Consider the following 16,671-nt stretch of genomic DNA (forward strand, 5'->3'; position numbering starts at 1 on the left):
ATTGTTGTTTTTACACTTCGGTTTTTGTACAGATTGTAAAAGATGAGAGTAAGATGCTAATTAATGAGTGTTACAGGTGCCATGAGGCAGATTTTGTTACCTTAAGACAAAGATGGGCTCACTGACTTACTTTTTCTCTGCTTCCAGTCTTTATGCTAAGCTAAGCTAACCCGCTTGCTACATATTTGTGCTCTACCTACATATTTACAGTGCAGACATTAGTCGTATCAAATTTTTCATGTAAAAGATTAGAAGAAATAGAATCCCTGTGTCAAAAAAAAAATCGTTTTAAAACTGTCATTTACTCAATATCGTGCATATATGTTTTAAGTTAATTATGTAAATCAAATTATCACACAGCAAATCTGTGGCCAAGTAGTTCTAGCTAGTTATTCTAGCACAAAAAAAGGAAAAAATTGTACACATTGCAGAGAGAGTGGGAAAAACTGAAGCGAGGTGGTTGAGGGGGTACTGGAGCTTGTTTTTGCCCCTGGGGCCCTCTAGCAGGTAAAGTCAGCCATGTGTGCAGCTTGAGTGGAAGTTATAGAGAGGTTGATTCATGATGATGATGCACTATAAAGCATTAAAGCACACTTCAGTAGGAATAAAAGAAATGTGGAGCTCACTAATCCGATCGGGAAAGCCTGTAAGAAGCCTGTGGTGGAAACATACTTCATGTTGAAGCTTCACCCAGTGGGTGGATCAGGGTGCGCGCTGCCATGACTGAATTACAACAGGACAATGTGACGTAACAAGTGGCAGTGACAGACGAAACGGGCTTCTGTTTTTTTTTTTTTTTTTTTTTTTGTTTTTTGTTTTAAAATTCGGTTTGATATTCCCTTTAAGATTGTCACGGTGCAGCAGCTCTGCTTTAGATCTAAAAGGACTTCTTCCACGACTTGCAGAGGATCTTGTGGAAGGCTCGTCTGAAGTCCCGGTTGAAGATGGTGTAGATGGCGGGGTTCAGGGAGCTGTTACAGTAGCCAATCCAGAAGAAGAATTTAAAGAGTGGGTCAGGGATCTTACAGGAGTCCCTGCACACACCGTACAGGCTGTAGCTAAAGAAAAAGGGGAACCAGCACACAACGAAAACCCCCATGACCACAGCCAGGACGAATGTAAACCTCTTCTCCCTGGCTTGAGAGACCTTTTTCCTGGCCAAGGAGCTCCGGCGACGTTTCCTCCTGGAGGCAAAGAGGTCCATGGATTTGTTACTAACTCTAGAGATGCGGGTGGAGTGTTTGGAGAGGGAGCTTTTCTTTTGGCTGGCCCTCTTGGCTCTCTGAGAATCCTGCTGCTGATGGGCTTTGTGACCTTTGCCCTCTGAGGAGGAGCTCTCCTCCATGTCAGCATCCTCGGTCTGTGCCCCGATGGTGATGGTGCGTTGGCTGGGCGTAGGCGGGCACTGACAGTGACCGTTCTCTCTCTCCCCGTGGAAAGGGGAGGTGGCTTTGCTCAGTCCATTCTCAGTTTGTGTAACACCATCTGGCCTGGGATTTTTTCCCGACATGCCTCTGGTTCTGGTTTTGGCCACTTGGTATATTCTGATATACACCAGGATCATGATTAAACAGGGAGCGAAGAAGGAGGCGATGCTGGAGGAGAGGATGTACCAAGTGTCATCATTCAGCTCGCACTGAGGCTGAGAGCTGGTGTCGTTGTTGCTGTCAATAGATATGAGCGGCGGAGATGAGATGAAAGCAGATATAAGCCACACAATTAAGATGATGCACTTGACGCGCTTAGGAGTCCGCTTCAGGTTGTACTCTACAGCCTGCGTAACGGACCAGTACCGGTCCAGGCTTATTGCGCACAGATGCACAATAGACGAAGTGCAGAACAAAACATCCAAAGCCAAATAAATACCGCACCAAACTTTCCCGAAATACCAGTAGCCCATGAGTTCGTTCGCCAGGGAAAACGGCATCACCAAAGTGGCGACCAGGATGTCCGCGGTGGCCAGAGACACTAGAAAGAGGTTCTGGGGGGCTTTCAGCGCCCGGCTCGTTAACACAGCAATAACCACCAGAATATTTCCAACAACCGTAAAGACAATGAGGAAACTTACAAGCGCAGCAATGCTGGCTATCGCTGCTAGAGAATATCCACTGTCCAGGCTCCAGGAGGAATTCAGATGGATCACCGTGAACGCGTCCATTCCGCTGGCGTTGAACGATTCCATCCCGACTATGTGCGCGTTATACACACATATCCTGGACCGGTTGAGTGTTGGCATGAATTCACATCCACTCTTCTATAGACTGAAGAGTCCATCAAAAGGAAAAACGCACGGCACCGCGGCCAATTTACAAATCTGACGACATGGATAGGCGCGCATGAACAGACTCCAGACTTCACGGAGTGTGTGCAGGTTTTCTGCCGCCTGTTGATCAAGATAAGTTACTTATATACAAAATCATCTCCCATGCAGTCTGAAACAGTCTCCTCATCTCCTGTTTGTCAGGAGTTGAGTGGCGTCCAGCCGCAGCTCTCCCTCCCTCAGCATGGTGCGCTCTCGCTCCTGATGATGCCCCATGTGTTGTTCTCATAAAACTCACCCACTGCTGCCCCGCCCCCGTCACACAGCATTATTCTGATTTTTGTGGGAATATGATGAGGCTATTGACAAGCCTGCATTTCTCAGTGTTAAAACTATTAGCGATAAACTGTTGTTTTTGGGTGTTGCAGCCCTAAATAAAGCTCACAAAATGAACACATCACCAATTGTAATGACTCAGTATGAGGGAGAGGGCTGGAAATGAATGTGCAGGCAACATTTAGCTGCACTCACAATGAAGCCTTTTACTGCTGTGAGCGAGATGGTCTAGGCCAAACAACTTATATAAGGCGATGTGAGTTAAAACGGAAATATGTGACCAAGAAGCTCACAGACTCGTGCAGGATCTGATCTATGGGGTTGAGTCTTGATGTGGGAGCAGTGTTGAGGAAGGAAGAGTGAGTGTGGGGGGGTTGAGGGTTGACGGAAGTTAAAGATGTGAGGTGCTTGTTTGGGATTTTGGAGTTGAGCTCATCAGCTGAGAGGCAGGTCGCTCATCCAGACACACCGCTGTGTAAATCAGGTACAGAAGACCGATTGGATTTTCAACAGTCCGCTGCGTTTCACCTCCTCTGTACGCCTCACACACACTTTCATTCTTTACAATGCTTGTACACACACACACACACACACACACACACACACACACACACACACACACACACACACAGTATAGCTGCAGATGGCTATGCATAGCTGTGATGTGTTAGCAGAATCAAAGCGATGCCTGCTGATGTCAGTGTTGTAATGTCTCTGTTAGAGCTGTTATCGAGACATGGGCCCCTCAGGTGGAGCTGATTTTTATTGGACAGGAGCAGAACTTTTCTGTTATGTAATACTGCTTATCAGGTAAATATCTTTCTCATAATAAATGTTTTCCTCCATTTTTTTAAAACTAAGAGGCTCTGATCATTATAATTTCTACCCTGCAAGGTTCAGAACTTGGCTAACAGTGAAAATTGTTGTATTTTACATTTGATTCTTAACAGACATTTTCTAAATGGCATCTAGACTCTCCTGGTAACTATAGAGCGAAGATGAAGATGACGATTTTCTCCTCTCTCAAATGGCTTTTTAGTCTTGGACGCATGAACGCATGCTTCCCACAGCTCACCGCTCTATTTTAAAAGATATAGCGCAGCACACATCACCCATGACAGGACGAGAAACAGTGCAACAGTGAGCAGACACACACTGTATATATTTATACATACACATTGCAGAGCTGCAGCCCTCAACGTATACATCACAGATTATACATGAAGCGTGTGTGTGTGTGTGTGTGTGTGTGTGTGGACGGACGCCGCGGTCACAAAAGATCTCGGGTGAAGAAGCTGAGAATCGTATCCAGTGACTTTAAAGTGTGTGTACATTCAGGTATGCAAGTATTTATTTGAATAAATTAAAAATGGAGGATTTGTCCCGATCCCTGCCTCTCTATGAACAGCATTCATCATTCAGAGATGTTTTTTTTTATTCAAGCTTCTCCATGAGAGAATTTGAGAAGACATAATATATTAAATTTGATCCTTAAAAATCCTACAGAGATGTATTCGATTAGTTTGGCTTCTAATGCAGTAATGTGAGGAAGAAAATGTAGAAATGTTGGTTTTAATGTGATCAAATATCTTCCTCAATAGCAAGTTCTCCTCCGTGCGCCGACTTTGACTTCACAAATTCTGTGATATGGTCAGACCGTCCACCCCAGACGTTTGATCAAGAGCGCGAGCTTTGATTAAATAATACATGACGTTTTTGCAATATGAGGATAAAAGTTTTGAGTTTTGTTTTTTATTCTTGAAGGAGAATGAAGTACTGCACCATTTGAAGATTTATTTCTAAATCATGAAGCACATATAAGTAATCATTTTTCTAGCTCTACTTATTTTTTCTTCTTTGTGTTTTTTTTTTTTCTTTCTTTTTTTTTTTTCGACCCTGACGTCAACACAATGAGAGAATCTTCAGTTTTCTATAAACTGAAAGACACAAGGCACAAAGGAGCGATGTGGCTTTGTCATTCAGTCTGCCACTAACTTCTGATTGAATACAACTGAGTTAGACCTGAGAAGTTACAGCGCTGGGACTGACAACAAATATGTGAATGCAGCGGGGAAATGTAAGACGTGTTGTGAGCCTTTAACCTCCTAGGACCTGGCGTCCTCATATGTGGACCTCACATTTTGGGTTCTCTAGCCCACAATACTAACTTTTTCTCAACAAGGGCCTGGTGACCACATATGAGGATATTATACTGCCACTCAGTAATCGAAATTTAAAACTAATGTCCTCATATGTGGACATCATTTTTCTCAGGTCCCAATCAGCCTATATAGCAAAGAATAGAGCTTGGGTCTTAGGAGGTTAATGGGTCATAGTGAATTAAGACATTTGTGTGGCTTTTGTGATTATATGCATAATGTGTTGTAATTATGTTTATTATAGGAGGGGTAAAAAATGACTTCAGAAAAAACTAGACTCCACTGGAGAAAAGGGTTATTGTTGAGGTATTGATGACACCTGATATGACCCACATATACGGAAAAACTTTCAATATCTTCTCTAATATATCCACAGTGTCATGTTTTTGTAGCAGCTTTTCTTGTGGAGTACTTCCTCATCCGAACCGAGTGTGTTAAATGTTGTATGAGGACAGGAGAGACAGGGAGGAAGATCATGTAGCAGTGATGCGCAGGGTTTAAGTTGTGTTGAGTGTGCAGGGGGTGAGATGAGCTGACAGCCATCAAGTACAATAGATGTTTGTGCAGAGAACTCAGTGATGATGGGAAATGATGCCTCTGCTTTCAGCTGTAATTACTGCTCTGGTCTTGACTCTCAGTATCATTACTGTAAGTACTGGCTGTCGCGATCTCCTCGTATACTTTGCATTTTCTTCTTCTCCTTCGTCTTTCTTCAGTTCAATTAATGTTGTTTCTTGTGCTTTTCTACGTCCTGTTTGGTTTAATTCAATCGCAGTTAATTATATGCCAGAGGATATTGTTGCGATTATTGTTTCCATAACAAGACACAGTCATCCTGAAATTGTCAATGTTCTCTTTGAGTTGTTAGATAGATGCGAGGGGTCATGAGATTATCAAGATAATGAGGCAGATTTAAAAAATGTAATTCCCTGAATGAACATTTTGTTTCTTTATTTCTTCAAATGAAATAGTTTCATTCCATCAGGTCTCTAAAAAAGATTCAAATGAAACGATGTAACACTAGAAACTCACTTTGGTTGAGCTTCACTTTAAGGGAACACAAGCCAAACTGAACTTTTAACTGTGTTTTTAGTAGTTTTTTGTGACGATTAATATGTATTACTTATACTAAAGACCAGCATCACACATTTTGTCATCATATTTTATATTTTCTTATATTTTTCACGTATGTTTTCTTACCATATCATCATTTCAGTTGTTTTTTCAATTTTTTTATTTATTGAGCTGCAGTCTTTTCCACATTCTCCCGGTGGAGCACGTCGCTGGGAATCACTAGTTTAGATTGACAGAAGTGAACCAGCGTGACGATGGCTTCTTGGCATGTCTTTGTTTGTCTCAGATCGGACCGATTAATGATGCTTTGTCCAAATAATATGTAATGTGGTGTTTGATACACAACAGTTGATTTATTTTGTCTTCTCTTTAAATGAACAAAAAGGTGAAATATTAAAACCTGTTAAATTACTAATTCACACTTCCTGATCACACAAATCCAACAGGGAACAGTCACTTCACACATAAACTCCATTGCTGACCAGTAGTTAACTGACGGACAGGCAGCTTTTGAAATGAACATGATTTAATGTGTTAAATAAGACGACAGTGTTCTCTGTATTGCAAATATTGATGTATTTTTTTTCTCTTTTAGTTCAGTTTATGCACATTTCTATTGGATCAAAGTGCAATTTGAAGCTTTTTTTTGCTCTTGGCAACACACAAAATATCATGCATACATTTCATGGTCTTATTGATCAGATTGACTAATGCTTGTCCATCATCGTGAACTTGTTGCTGCTGTAGAATCAGTTGTGAAAGAGTTTCACAGTCCTAAATCTTTATTCTCTTATCTTTTTTCTGGTGCTTAAAGATGTCAGTGTTTGTTTATTTAAAGGACCCTCATTAGCTGAAGCCAAGGCAATCAGCTGATCTTCAGGGGTCAACACCAACATATACAATACATGACACATGATTCACATACATTCATTACAAAAACATTCATTACAAAATTATATACATGTACATTAATACATTCAAGCCAGTCCACACTGTACGTACATTTAGGGAGTAAACCAATTAAAAATCATACAACTCGTATGAAGCAAAACACAAACATTGAAAAGCACAGTGATGCATCCTACTACTCAGCCTGCCAACAAATGCCTCTGCATATTCTTTTTAAAGGATGCTTTATTTTTTGTGGCTCTGTAAATGACAGTTTTATTCAGCGAGTTGGTCCTTGGACTGCGCACCACATCATCACTGTCATTGGTGTGTGTGTGTTATTACAGTAAACTACTAACTATTACCAAGATTACTATAAACAAAATGAATGATATAGAAACTTGACCTGTGAGGTAGTACATACGGAAAACACTTTCTTGTGACTGCAATACCTTGGCCTATTATTTCTAACTGCATTAACGTGCTCGGCCCATGATAGGTGACTTTGTTTGTCCACCTGTTGTACTTGTTCACAGGATGTAGTGTCTCTGATGTTCACCTTTGTGGAAAACAGGACAGGGGCAGGATTCTTGTCAGCATCCCAGATGCATAGCAGCACATGTACTTAGGACTCTGCAAAAAACAAAAAAAACACACAAACTAACATTGGCTTCACCGTCTTTATAACATGGGGTCAGCAGCATTAACATCTGCTGCGTGCAGCTAGTCAAGGAGAGCTGAAGGAAAAAACTGTCTCTGCAGAGCGCTGCTGAGGAGCGAGCAGCGTATTGTTAAATGAGCACAAAAGGCACTTGTGAAGCATGACAAGAAACTGTGAGGGGGAGAGGAAGGTGAGCGATAACTCAGCGTGAACCCTTTTGTTGCCTGATCATTATAGGCAGCAAGCCTTGCCACCCTAATTAGACATTTATTTGCAGGTAATAAATCTGAATAATTCATTTAATTTACATGTTTGGCGTTAGGAATGGGATTTTGACAATGTTAATGCGCTGGCATAATCCACATGAATGAAAAGCCTTTTGTTGGTTCATGCAGAGCAAGATGCGTCCTCCATCTGCGTTTTATTAAAATCAGAGCAGTCATAACGTGGCTCTGGCAGTTCCTCCTTTTAACCAGAGCATTGCCAAGAAGAAATTCACAGATTTTCTCAGATCCACAGTCTGTGAATCTGAGAATCTGTCACTCTGAATGTGTCTGAGCGTTCATGTTTGAGTTGTAAGTATTTCCCTTCAGGTACAGTGCTAAGCTGGATGTTTAGATCTGACTTTTGTAGGTAGTAAGACCTAAAGTCATCTTATTGATTATATAATGTTTCAAGCCTGCAAATGATCACTGGTCACCTGGAGGTGCTCCAGTCTTCACCAGCAGCTCATATCACTGACACCTTCCTCTATGCGGCTACATACGTTGATAATAATCAAAATTCCTGCCATATGATTTCATTTGTTGCCTTACAGTGGGTGCCACTGAGTGATAGGATTTAATTAGTGTTGAAAAAAGCCGACCCTTTGAACAATTACACAGTTAACTTGCTCTCCCAAGTCATTTGGGTGTAATGGCTCCATTTGTCAGTTGTTCCCTCTCATGGAGAACAGCACAGTCCTGTCAGGAGAATGATTGTCAGGAAGGTAATGGTTCTCCACCAGTGAAGCCAAACAAAGACCAGTACACTAACAAGGACTACAGGATTCCTCAATGTCCCAAAAACTGATATTATTTCATTATGTGTGCACAAGATAAGACTTCCATCAGCTTTCAGGACTTGAGGAGAACAGTCAGTTTTGTCACATGGTGTATTTCTAATGGAGGTGTGTGTTAACATAGAGTTTCAAAGTTTGTTCCTTTGATTATGTCACATTAGATCATCCTCTTTGAATGATTATAGTCCATTATCAACTGTTATCACTTTCGTCAATATGCTTCAGTATGCGCATCCTTCACTCAAGCCTTGGTAATAGATTGGACATTAATGATTGATGATTTTCCAATATTAATAGACTATAATGCAGTAAGTGCACATATGTAAAAGATAAAGCATATCTGATCTGATTGTTATGGCAGGACTGCTGTCCAAAGGTTCTCATCTAAAAACACATACTGAGTCATACTGGTCAAAGGAGCTAAAAGGTGTCACCATATCAAAATGTTAGTGGATCATAATCAGCACTGACACGCAGCTGTGTTAATGATGCAGTAAATGTTGATGAAATATGGTGTCCAGCTGACAAAAGCCTCTTAGTCCGCCTTGTGTGATCTTACTGCTGAAAATTTACTGGTTCAATTAGCTGTTGACCGCACGCACACACACACAGTCATCATTCACATTAAGTGCACTACAACTCTTCTTCACTGAATTTCAAGTAGGAGTGTGTGACATTCTCTGTCATGGCTTCTGTTGAGCAGGGGACTTGGACGAACACATGTAGCTACAGATACATATAAACAAAATCTACAGAACATGTTGGATTTCTGCCTCCTGTTCCCACATAGTCAGAGCGGCGCTCCAGCTAATATCAACAAACTGTAATTGTAACTGACAACAGACACAATGTGCAGTTAGTGTCAAGTCAAATTCATGTCAGTTTTTTTGGGGCAGCTGCTTTACCAACTGTCAACACTTGCACATTTTGAAGGCCTGTCACTGGGAAGCATGTGTGTTAGACCTGGAGCTGTTCCAAAATGTCCTTTAATACCGAGCACAGAGTGGCTGTCTGTTGTTATACCAACAAGCTAAAGGCTGACACCGGGTCATAAATCCTGCTGCACCTGCAGGACAGGAGTGCTACCATATTGTGTTGTCAGGACCAGGACAGGAAAACCCTTTCACCCTCATAGGCAGTATATTAAATATATATATATACACACACCATATATAAGCATTATGTTGTTTCAACACAGGATCATGTTCAGAATATGGGGACTGAATTAGCAAAAAAAAGTTGGTGCAAGCTCTTATATATATATACACACACACGCACACACCCATATATATATCTGAGTTCCCTCAATTCCTCCAGCAAAAAAATATTTCACACCACCACAATCACTCTGAGGACCAAGACTTTTACTTATTCATCTCTGTTGTCCAATACTATTGTAGTTTATAAAAGGCATCAATAATTAAGAGCTGACCGTGAGTACAGTGCACCGGGCTCCAGTAATGAACCCAGTCGTAATGATCAACGAGCCGCCAGCCTAGCAGCCAATAAAACTAATAAGTGATGGGCAATTTAATGCATCATGGCAGGGTATAGTATCCAGCGTGTACTTTGATGGCTGTTAAATGAGACTAGTGCCACGTGTGGGTCACAGATGATCAAGAAGAGCATCTGTGTATGGCTCCTACTCACCAAGTGTCCAGGCTCACACTTGATCCAAGGGAAGTTGACTTCTCTCTCTCTCTCTGATAACTTTATGAATCCCAGACAACTGCCCTCAAGGCCGGTCCAGCTTTATTACTTAATCTTTTCACTCTGACCTTTAGACTGTGTGAGGGGGGGGGGAGAAAAGAAAAAAAAGATTAAATAAAAAAATTAAACTTTAGTTTTTTTGGTTTATATTGTTTTTATTGTTTTTTACTTAGATTATTCCTCTTTGCCAACACACTTCATATAGTTGTGCAGAGGTGAAACAGTTTAATAGAAAATGACCTGCAACAACTTTAATAATCAATTGACGGTTTTAAGTCGGTTAAAAAAAAACAAAAAAACACTCAGTTTCTTTGTTTTAAATAATTATAAATGGAATTTCTTTGAGTTTTGAGCTGTTAATCAGGAAAAAGAAGCAACTGGATTACACCAACTCAGAAATTTTCATTTTCTAGATGAAATGATTAATCAATTCATCTAGAAAAATATTTGTTAGTTGCTGGCCTACTCTAAACACAAATGAACAACTGAAAACCTATTATCGGGTGTGTGTCATTGCAGCATGAGGTTATTGGCTGGTTTTCTGTATCTCCGGGCAAATTATGAGCAAACAATAATGGATCAGCTCAGTTGGTCGAGCGGATTAACCAGTGAATGTAATGTTGATGGTCTGACCCCCACCTTCGTGTCCACATGTGAAAGTGTCCTTGAGCAAGACACTGAAACCCAAATTGGAAACAAAAAACATGTTGCTTTGGAAGAAGAACACAGGTCTCAGCTGCGTGTGAGCTGGAACAGGTTCGTATCGGAGGTTGCAGGAAGGCTGCAGCTCCCTGGATGAGCTGTATGTGAGTTAGATTGGACTGTGAGGAGCTGGCAGACAAATTGGAGGGTTTGGTAAATGCAGTTGGTTTGGTCAGTAATAATGGAGAGATCTTGTAACAGAGCAGGATTTCCTATGGAGGAAGATCGGCAGAGTGTCCGAGCCCAGCAGAGAATTACAGCACAATACCTCCCACAACCATTTGCAACCGTAACGTCGCGGATGAGCAGATCACTCGCATAATATATGCACATTTTCAATACATTTCATCTGGAGCTCTGCTTCATTAAAATCCTTAACAAAACAGCTGTGGAATTTTTCCATCTTTCATTAGCTCTTCTCTAAAGAATGAATTAATTTTCCATCATATGATTGTGGCAGAGCTCCATCACTAAATAAAATGAGTAGTGTCCTCCTCATTAGTTGTGTAATGTTCACTCTGACATGTGAAAGGACCGGCCTCAGTGCTCAGTTATTGCAGCTTGGTCTCTTTGAACCCGTTTCAGTTTTATGTCTGTAAATATTGATAACCTAATGGAAACTCGGCCACATCAGACGCTCATCCATCATGTGTCCAGGGTTGATACTTGACACTGATATCTTTACTTCAAACGGCAGTAATGGGTATTACCCATCAGCAGTGGCTTCTTAACTCCTGTCCACCCACTTCAAACCCCAGCAGTGTACTGTACAGTGCTGTCTGTGGAGCTGGTTAGTTTCAGACTGTGTTTTTTGGTATTCTTATCTTTTGAAAAGGAATCAGGGACAGTTGTGACCAAAAAACTGAAGCTGTATCATGAGGAGGGTTGGGAATTATTACACCATATATTGTGAATTGTTATATTGTGGAATCTATCCAGAGTAGATCTGGTTGTGTTAGGTAATTGTGGGCAAAGTTGTATCAATGAACCCACTGATTATTGTTTAGGTATTTGATTTAATAGATTTGCACAAAACAGACATTCCCCCCTAGTTATTTCATCTATACACTTTTTCTCAGTTGACTTTCCATAAAATCTACAATTTAAAGGATAAGGCTGATGAAATTATAATTTGATATCATTGTCAACAAATCCCATGAAAAGACCAATAATGAGTAAGTCTGTCTCCCCAAACTATGACACTAATTAAAAGTAGGTTGCATATAAAAAGTTTCATTTTAAAAAATGTCCTAAACCTGTGGGGCACTGTAGTTTTTGACAAATGTTAAACAGGAACTGGGACTATTTTCAGGCATGGATTAATACACATTCACTGATCCAGTAGTTATTTACAGCAGCAGGACGTGTGTACAGGATAAATGACAGTGTGAGCAGGAATTGTATTAAAGAAACATGTTTCCTAGAACAACAGTGCGTCTCACTGATGTGGGACAACAAGACAATAATTGTTAGTCGAAGCAAGTTTCTGTAGGATTTGGTCGTTTCATGTCTTCAAACTTATCTTTTAAACTTTATCAACATACATACCGATATAATGATACAAAATTACATGTCACAGTAGAAGATTTGATCCATATCGCCCACCCCTGATGTCAAGCCAGATGCATCTTGCAAAGAGCACAAGAAAGTGTCATGTGCTGTAAAAAAAAAAAACAAGAACCCATGCACCAAATATTTATGAGGCAATTTAATGAATAAAATATTGATTGATGTTGATATAAAATAAATCATAGAAATTAGGTGATGGAGACTATTTCACAACCAAGGTCAATATTTCATAAGTTGTCTGTCATTGTCCTTGAACTTGGCTAAATAAAGGGTGATAGATGTTACCATAACTATGACAACAACCATTAAACGCACCACGGCCACCCAATAGGAGGAAAGCATAAATAATAGTATTATTTTCTGCCATCAAACACATAGTGAGGCATTTCTTAGGTTGTTACAAATTATTTTTTTATTGAGATCTGTGAATTTATTTAATGTAACATTATACATTTCAAAAACCTCTTTTTTGTGGCCATAATGAATTCATGAAGTGTTTTATTTTCAGCACACAAATTATTACATAGTGTAAGATGCAGATCTGGTGACTGCGGTGTGATATTACTGTGTATTTAAGCCTTATTTAGTTCATCTTTGTCAAGTTAATCTTTGTCATTTAACCACCGTGACTGTAGAAAATTACAATAAGAATAAAAATCAATATTTGACTGTGACATTGAGCCTTACAGTTCATATACATGTAAATCTGTGAAATCTGTTTGCTAAAGATTAACATAATGAGATTCATAAGTGAGTTAGTGTTGGTTTTTTTTGTTTTGTTTTTTTAAACTTTGGCTAATATGTGTACACGAATCGTTCAGCCAGGCTCTGGACATGCATATCACATTGAATACAACGTCAGCTTGAGAATTTGCGGTGACAGCCCTCTGCTTTGTTATGATAAATTTCCGCCACACTTGTTAAAGGACTAGCATGCAAATTAAATGTCAATAGGTTTCTTGTTTGGATGCACTTTAGCTAATAGCTATTCATGCTCCCTATCTCCTCCCATTGTTTTGAAGTAGATCAGTTCATGCTGGTTAATTTCTGAGTTATTGTTTTATTATTATTTTTTTATTGGTGGTTATTCAGGAGATTAAGCCGCTCGTGATTTATCTGTGTATTTTGTGTGTCTTTTCTAATTCAATCAAACAGATACAAATTGTCCTTTTCGGAGAAGTGTGAGTCATGATATGAGTAACACAGTAAATGAAGGAGCTTCAGGGTGGCAGTGTTCAGAAACAACACAACACTTTCATGAAGCCCATCTGTATTTTCTCCAGTAATTTGCTCCATATCACATGTTCCTAATTAGAAACAACATGACTCCTCACTGACCCTCAGAATATTATATGTGCAAATCATTCTCGTTTCACTTTTAAAGCTGCCTATTTGTCCTTGAGCGGGACTGTGACCTTGCTGCTGAGGGAATCATGCCACAAAGGATTTTCTCTTTTGAAGATCAATAAATTATTACATTACCATAATTATTTATCATACAATATATTCATACAGAGAGAGGCATCTCTGTTAGTCATCAACATATCATAAATGGTGATGCTTTCACACTCACCTTTGTATTTTTCTAAGAAATTATAAGTGGTGCTTAATGAATAATTGATCAAGCGCAGATTTCGGTTTTATCATAGAGGGACACTTACCATATGCCACATCTGCTTTGCCATCGTGACCTTCTGAAACGTTCATGTCACTCACCTTAAGCTGTGCTCAGCATGGGAGCAGAGCAGAGGATAGAAAGTGCTTGAATAGCTGCCTTTGTGGAGGAATAAGCAGAGAATGGCAACGTGGATTTGCTGCAAAAATCCATCCTACAAGTCATTTCAATGATTATTGAAACCTAAAATTAATTTTACAAAAACAAAATAAAGAAGGCTGCCAGTGAGGTCAGTTGTACAACTTTTTCTTAATGTACATAGTAGTTTCTTGTTTCAAGACATTGACAAAATATCCTGCATAAAAAGCTGCATTAATCAATGGTTTTTTTTTTTTATATTAACAACATACCATATGACTGTGTAATGTGATAAAGGCCGCTCATAGTGAAGAATATCATTCTGTAGATAATTATAATTAAAGCTTATTGTTTGGTTTTCCAGCCCACCACTGTGGTTCACTCTAACCACTCCCATTAACCTCAGTGCCACTTGCAGGCAGTTGATTTCAGCGAAAACAAAACGTACTCCACCTGCCCAGCACTGACTGGCAGACAGACGAAGTTGGTAACTAGCTGGTGAACATGGTGGGACATACCATAATGCAACTTTAAACGTTTCAGAAATGTGCGTCATAAAACTCTAAGACATACCTAAATACTACAGATTTTCAACAATTCCTTTAATACAGAGACAGATATCTGTAAACTGTCAGCTTGCCCATTTTGTCATTCAAACCTCAGCTGTATAATCATTCATACCTGCCTGTGTCTGCCCATCAGTTCCCTCTGACAGGCAGGAAACTGAATGAGTGATAGTTTCATATATATATATATATATATATATATATATATAGTGGTGTGTGTATATGATGAAAACCTAATGGGATTGAACTCTGGGTTCGTGGAGTGTTTGTTAATTTGTTAATGTGCTCCGTTACACTCTTACACCACAACTGTTATTGCTCAAGAGTGTTAAATTTGAAGTCCTGCCACAGCATCGTGCATCATTGACTGTGACCTGGGACTGGACTTTCAGGCTTTTAACATCACTGACAGCTTCGACATCAGAGCGCTTCATCATTTCAACCCAGTGGGCATGAAATGGGATCCAACCAAAATCAGACGCCTGTAATATCATCCTCAGATTATCTACAAGTGAGGCAAAGCAGAAGGGTGGGACGGAGGTGGTGCGGGCGCAGTTCAGCTTGTGGTCAGATGGTTTTCACTTGCCTCATTGAATACCATCAGTGATGTGAAAAACAGCAACAGGTGGTAGTGGTGATAATGATAAGGATACATTTCAATAAGTACATGCTTAGGTGTTAGAGTGTTTTACTGTCATTATTACACATTGTTCACTCTGCACTAAACAGCCCAGACAATGACTTTCCTGTCATAGCTTAGCAACCGTAACTAGGCACGGCACGCCAGCACTGTATTCCTCTGCCTGTTCATGGAGCTCTAGTGAGAGAGAAACTCTGTACAGAAAGAATTTGGAGGGTCTGTCTTTTTTTTTTTTGGCCTTTGTCTTCAGGATAACAAGGGTTACTTTCAACTTCAAGAAACACATAATTATCAAACTTTATTAGTGTGCAATGTTACAAGTTAAATTTTTCAAAATTTCACCCTGGCTGTGTGCAAGCCTTTCCTGGATCTCTTGTTGGACATTTCAAGCACTCTTGGGGTCTCTCTGGTGCTCACTTCGCTCATGCTTTCTGTCTGTTTTGTGGATATGTCGGTTAGCTTAATATGTTAGCCAGCTAGCAACAGCTGTCATTTTATCCAGCTAAATTGTGGGCTGCTAACTAGAGACGAGACACTTCCTCTTGTCCACCTCTCAATTACCTATTGTTTACTAAGAAATTTGATGGTAAATCTACCAAAGGGACGGATTTAGAATATTTTATCAAATATTTAATATTATTTCCTGCACATTTGAACATTGTCCACAAAATGAAGGAAATAGAGTTTAAAATAACTTCATGGTACGTTAGTGCACGTGTGAGCAAAGATCCTTTAACTGATGAGTGTCATCTGTGGATCGTGGCACCGCAGATCCAGTATGAAGTACAGTACACTGGGCTTTCCCTCAGCATCACAGCAGATAACAGATTCAGATTAATATTAATGCACTCATTGATGGTAATGTGCTGACTGTGCTTGAAACACTCTGCTACATGCTTCAGAGGAAGAGTTTTGTCAGCAGTTTACAAGTGGCACTGTACCGGCAAAAACAGACTTTGACGATTTAAAGAAGATAGAACGCGAACCTTTTCTCAAGGTTCAAGGTAGCTTTTACGGTCTCCTGGGAAAGGAAGTTGTCTTGGAGTAAAGGAGTAAAGACTTGTCACAAATAAAAGACACTGGCAAAAATTATATATCTTAGCCATAAAGTATTTATGGTCTTGGACAATCCATTTAGATCTGAAGAATTCCAGTCCAAGGATCTTACAGAAATGCCAATGAGGTTTCAAACCTTACTTACACACATGTTAAAAAACAGCTGTAATCTTCAAGCAACTTACTTGGTTAGAATTTTGTTTAATGCATTATATGTAATTACACACTAACTCTTGT

At 39.8% G+C, this 16,671-nt stretch overlaps 1 protein-coding gene across 1 annotated transcript; it reads right to left on the reverse strand.

The window, feature by feature from the left end:
• Positions 1–834: 834 nt before the first annotated feature.
• On the reverse strand, positions 835–2,352 carry LOC111673473 (alpha-2 adrenergic receptor). The gene has a single exon (XM_023431231.2). The coding sequence runs from the start codon at positions 2,234–2,236 to the stop codon at positions 878–880; it is 1,359 nt and encodes a 452-aa protein (XP_023286999.1). The 5' UTR covers positions 2,237–2,352; the 3' UTR covers positions 835–877.
• Positions 2,353–16,671: the final 14,319 nt, after the last annotated feature.

This window comes from Seriola lalandi, unplaced genomic scaffold (genome assembly GCF_002814215.2).
Source record: "Seriola lalandi dorsalis isolate HSWRI2012SDOR001 ecotype SW California unplaced genomic scaffold, Sedor1 jcf7180002054919, whole genome shotgun sequence".
Classification (NCBI taxonomy): Eukaryota; Metazoa; Chordata; class Actinopteri; order Carangiformes; family Carangidae; genus Seriola; species Seriola lalandi.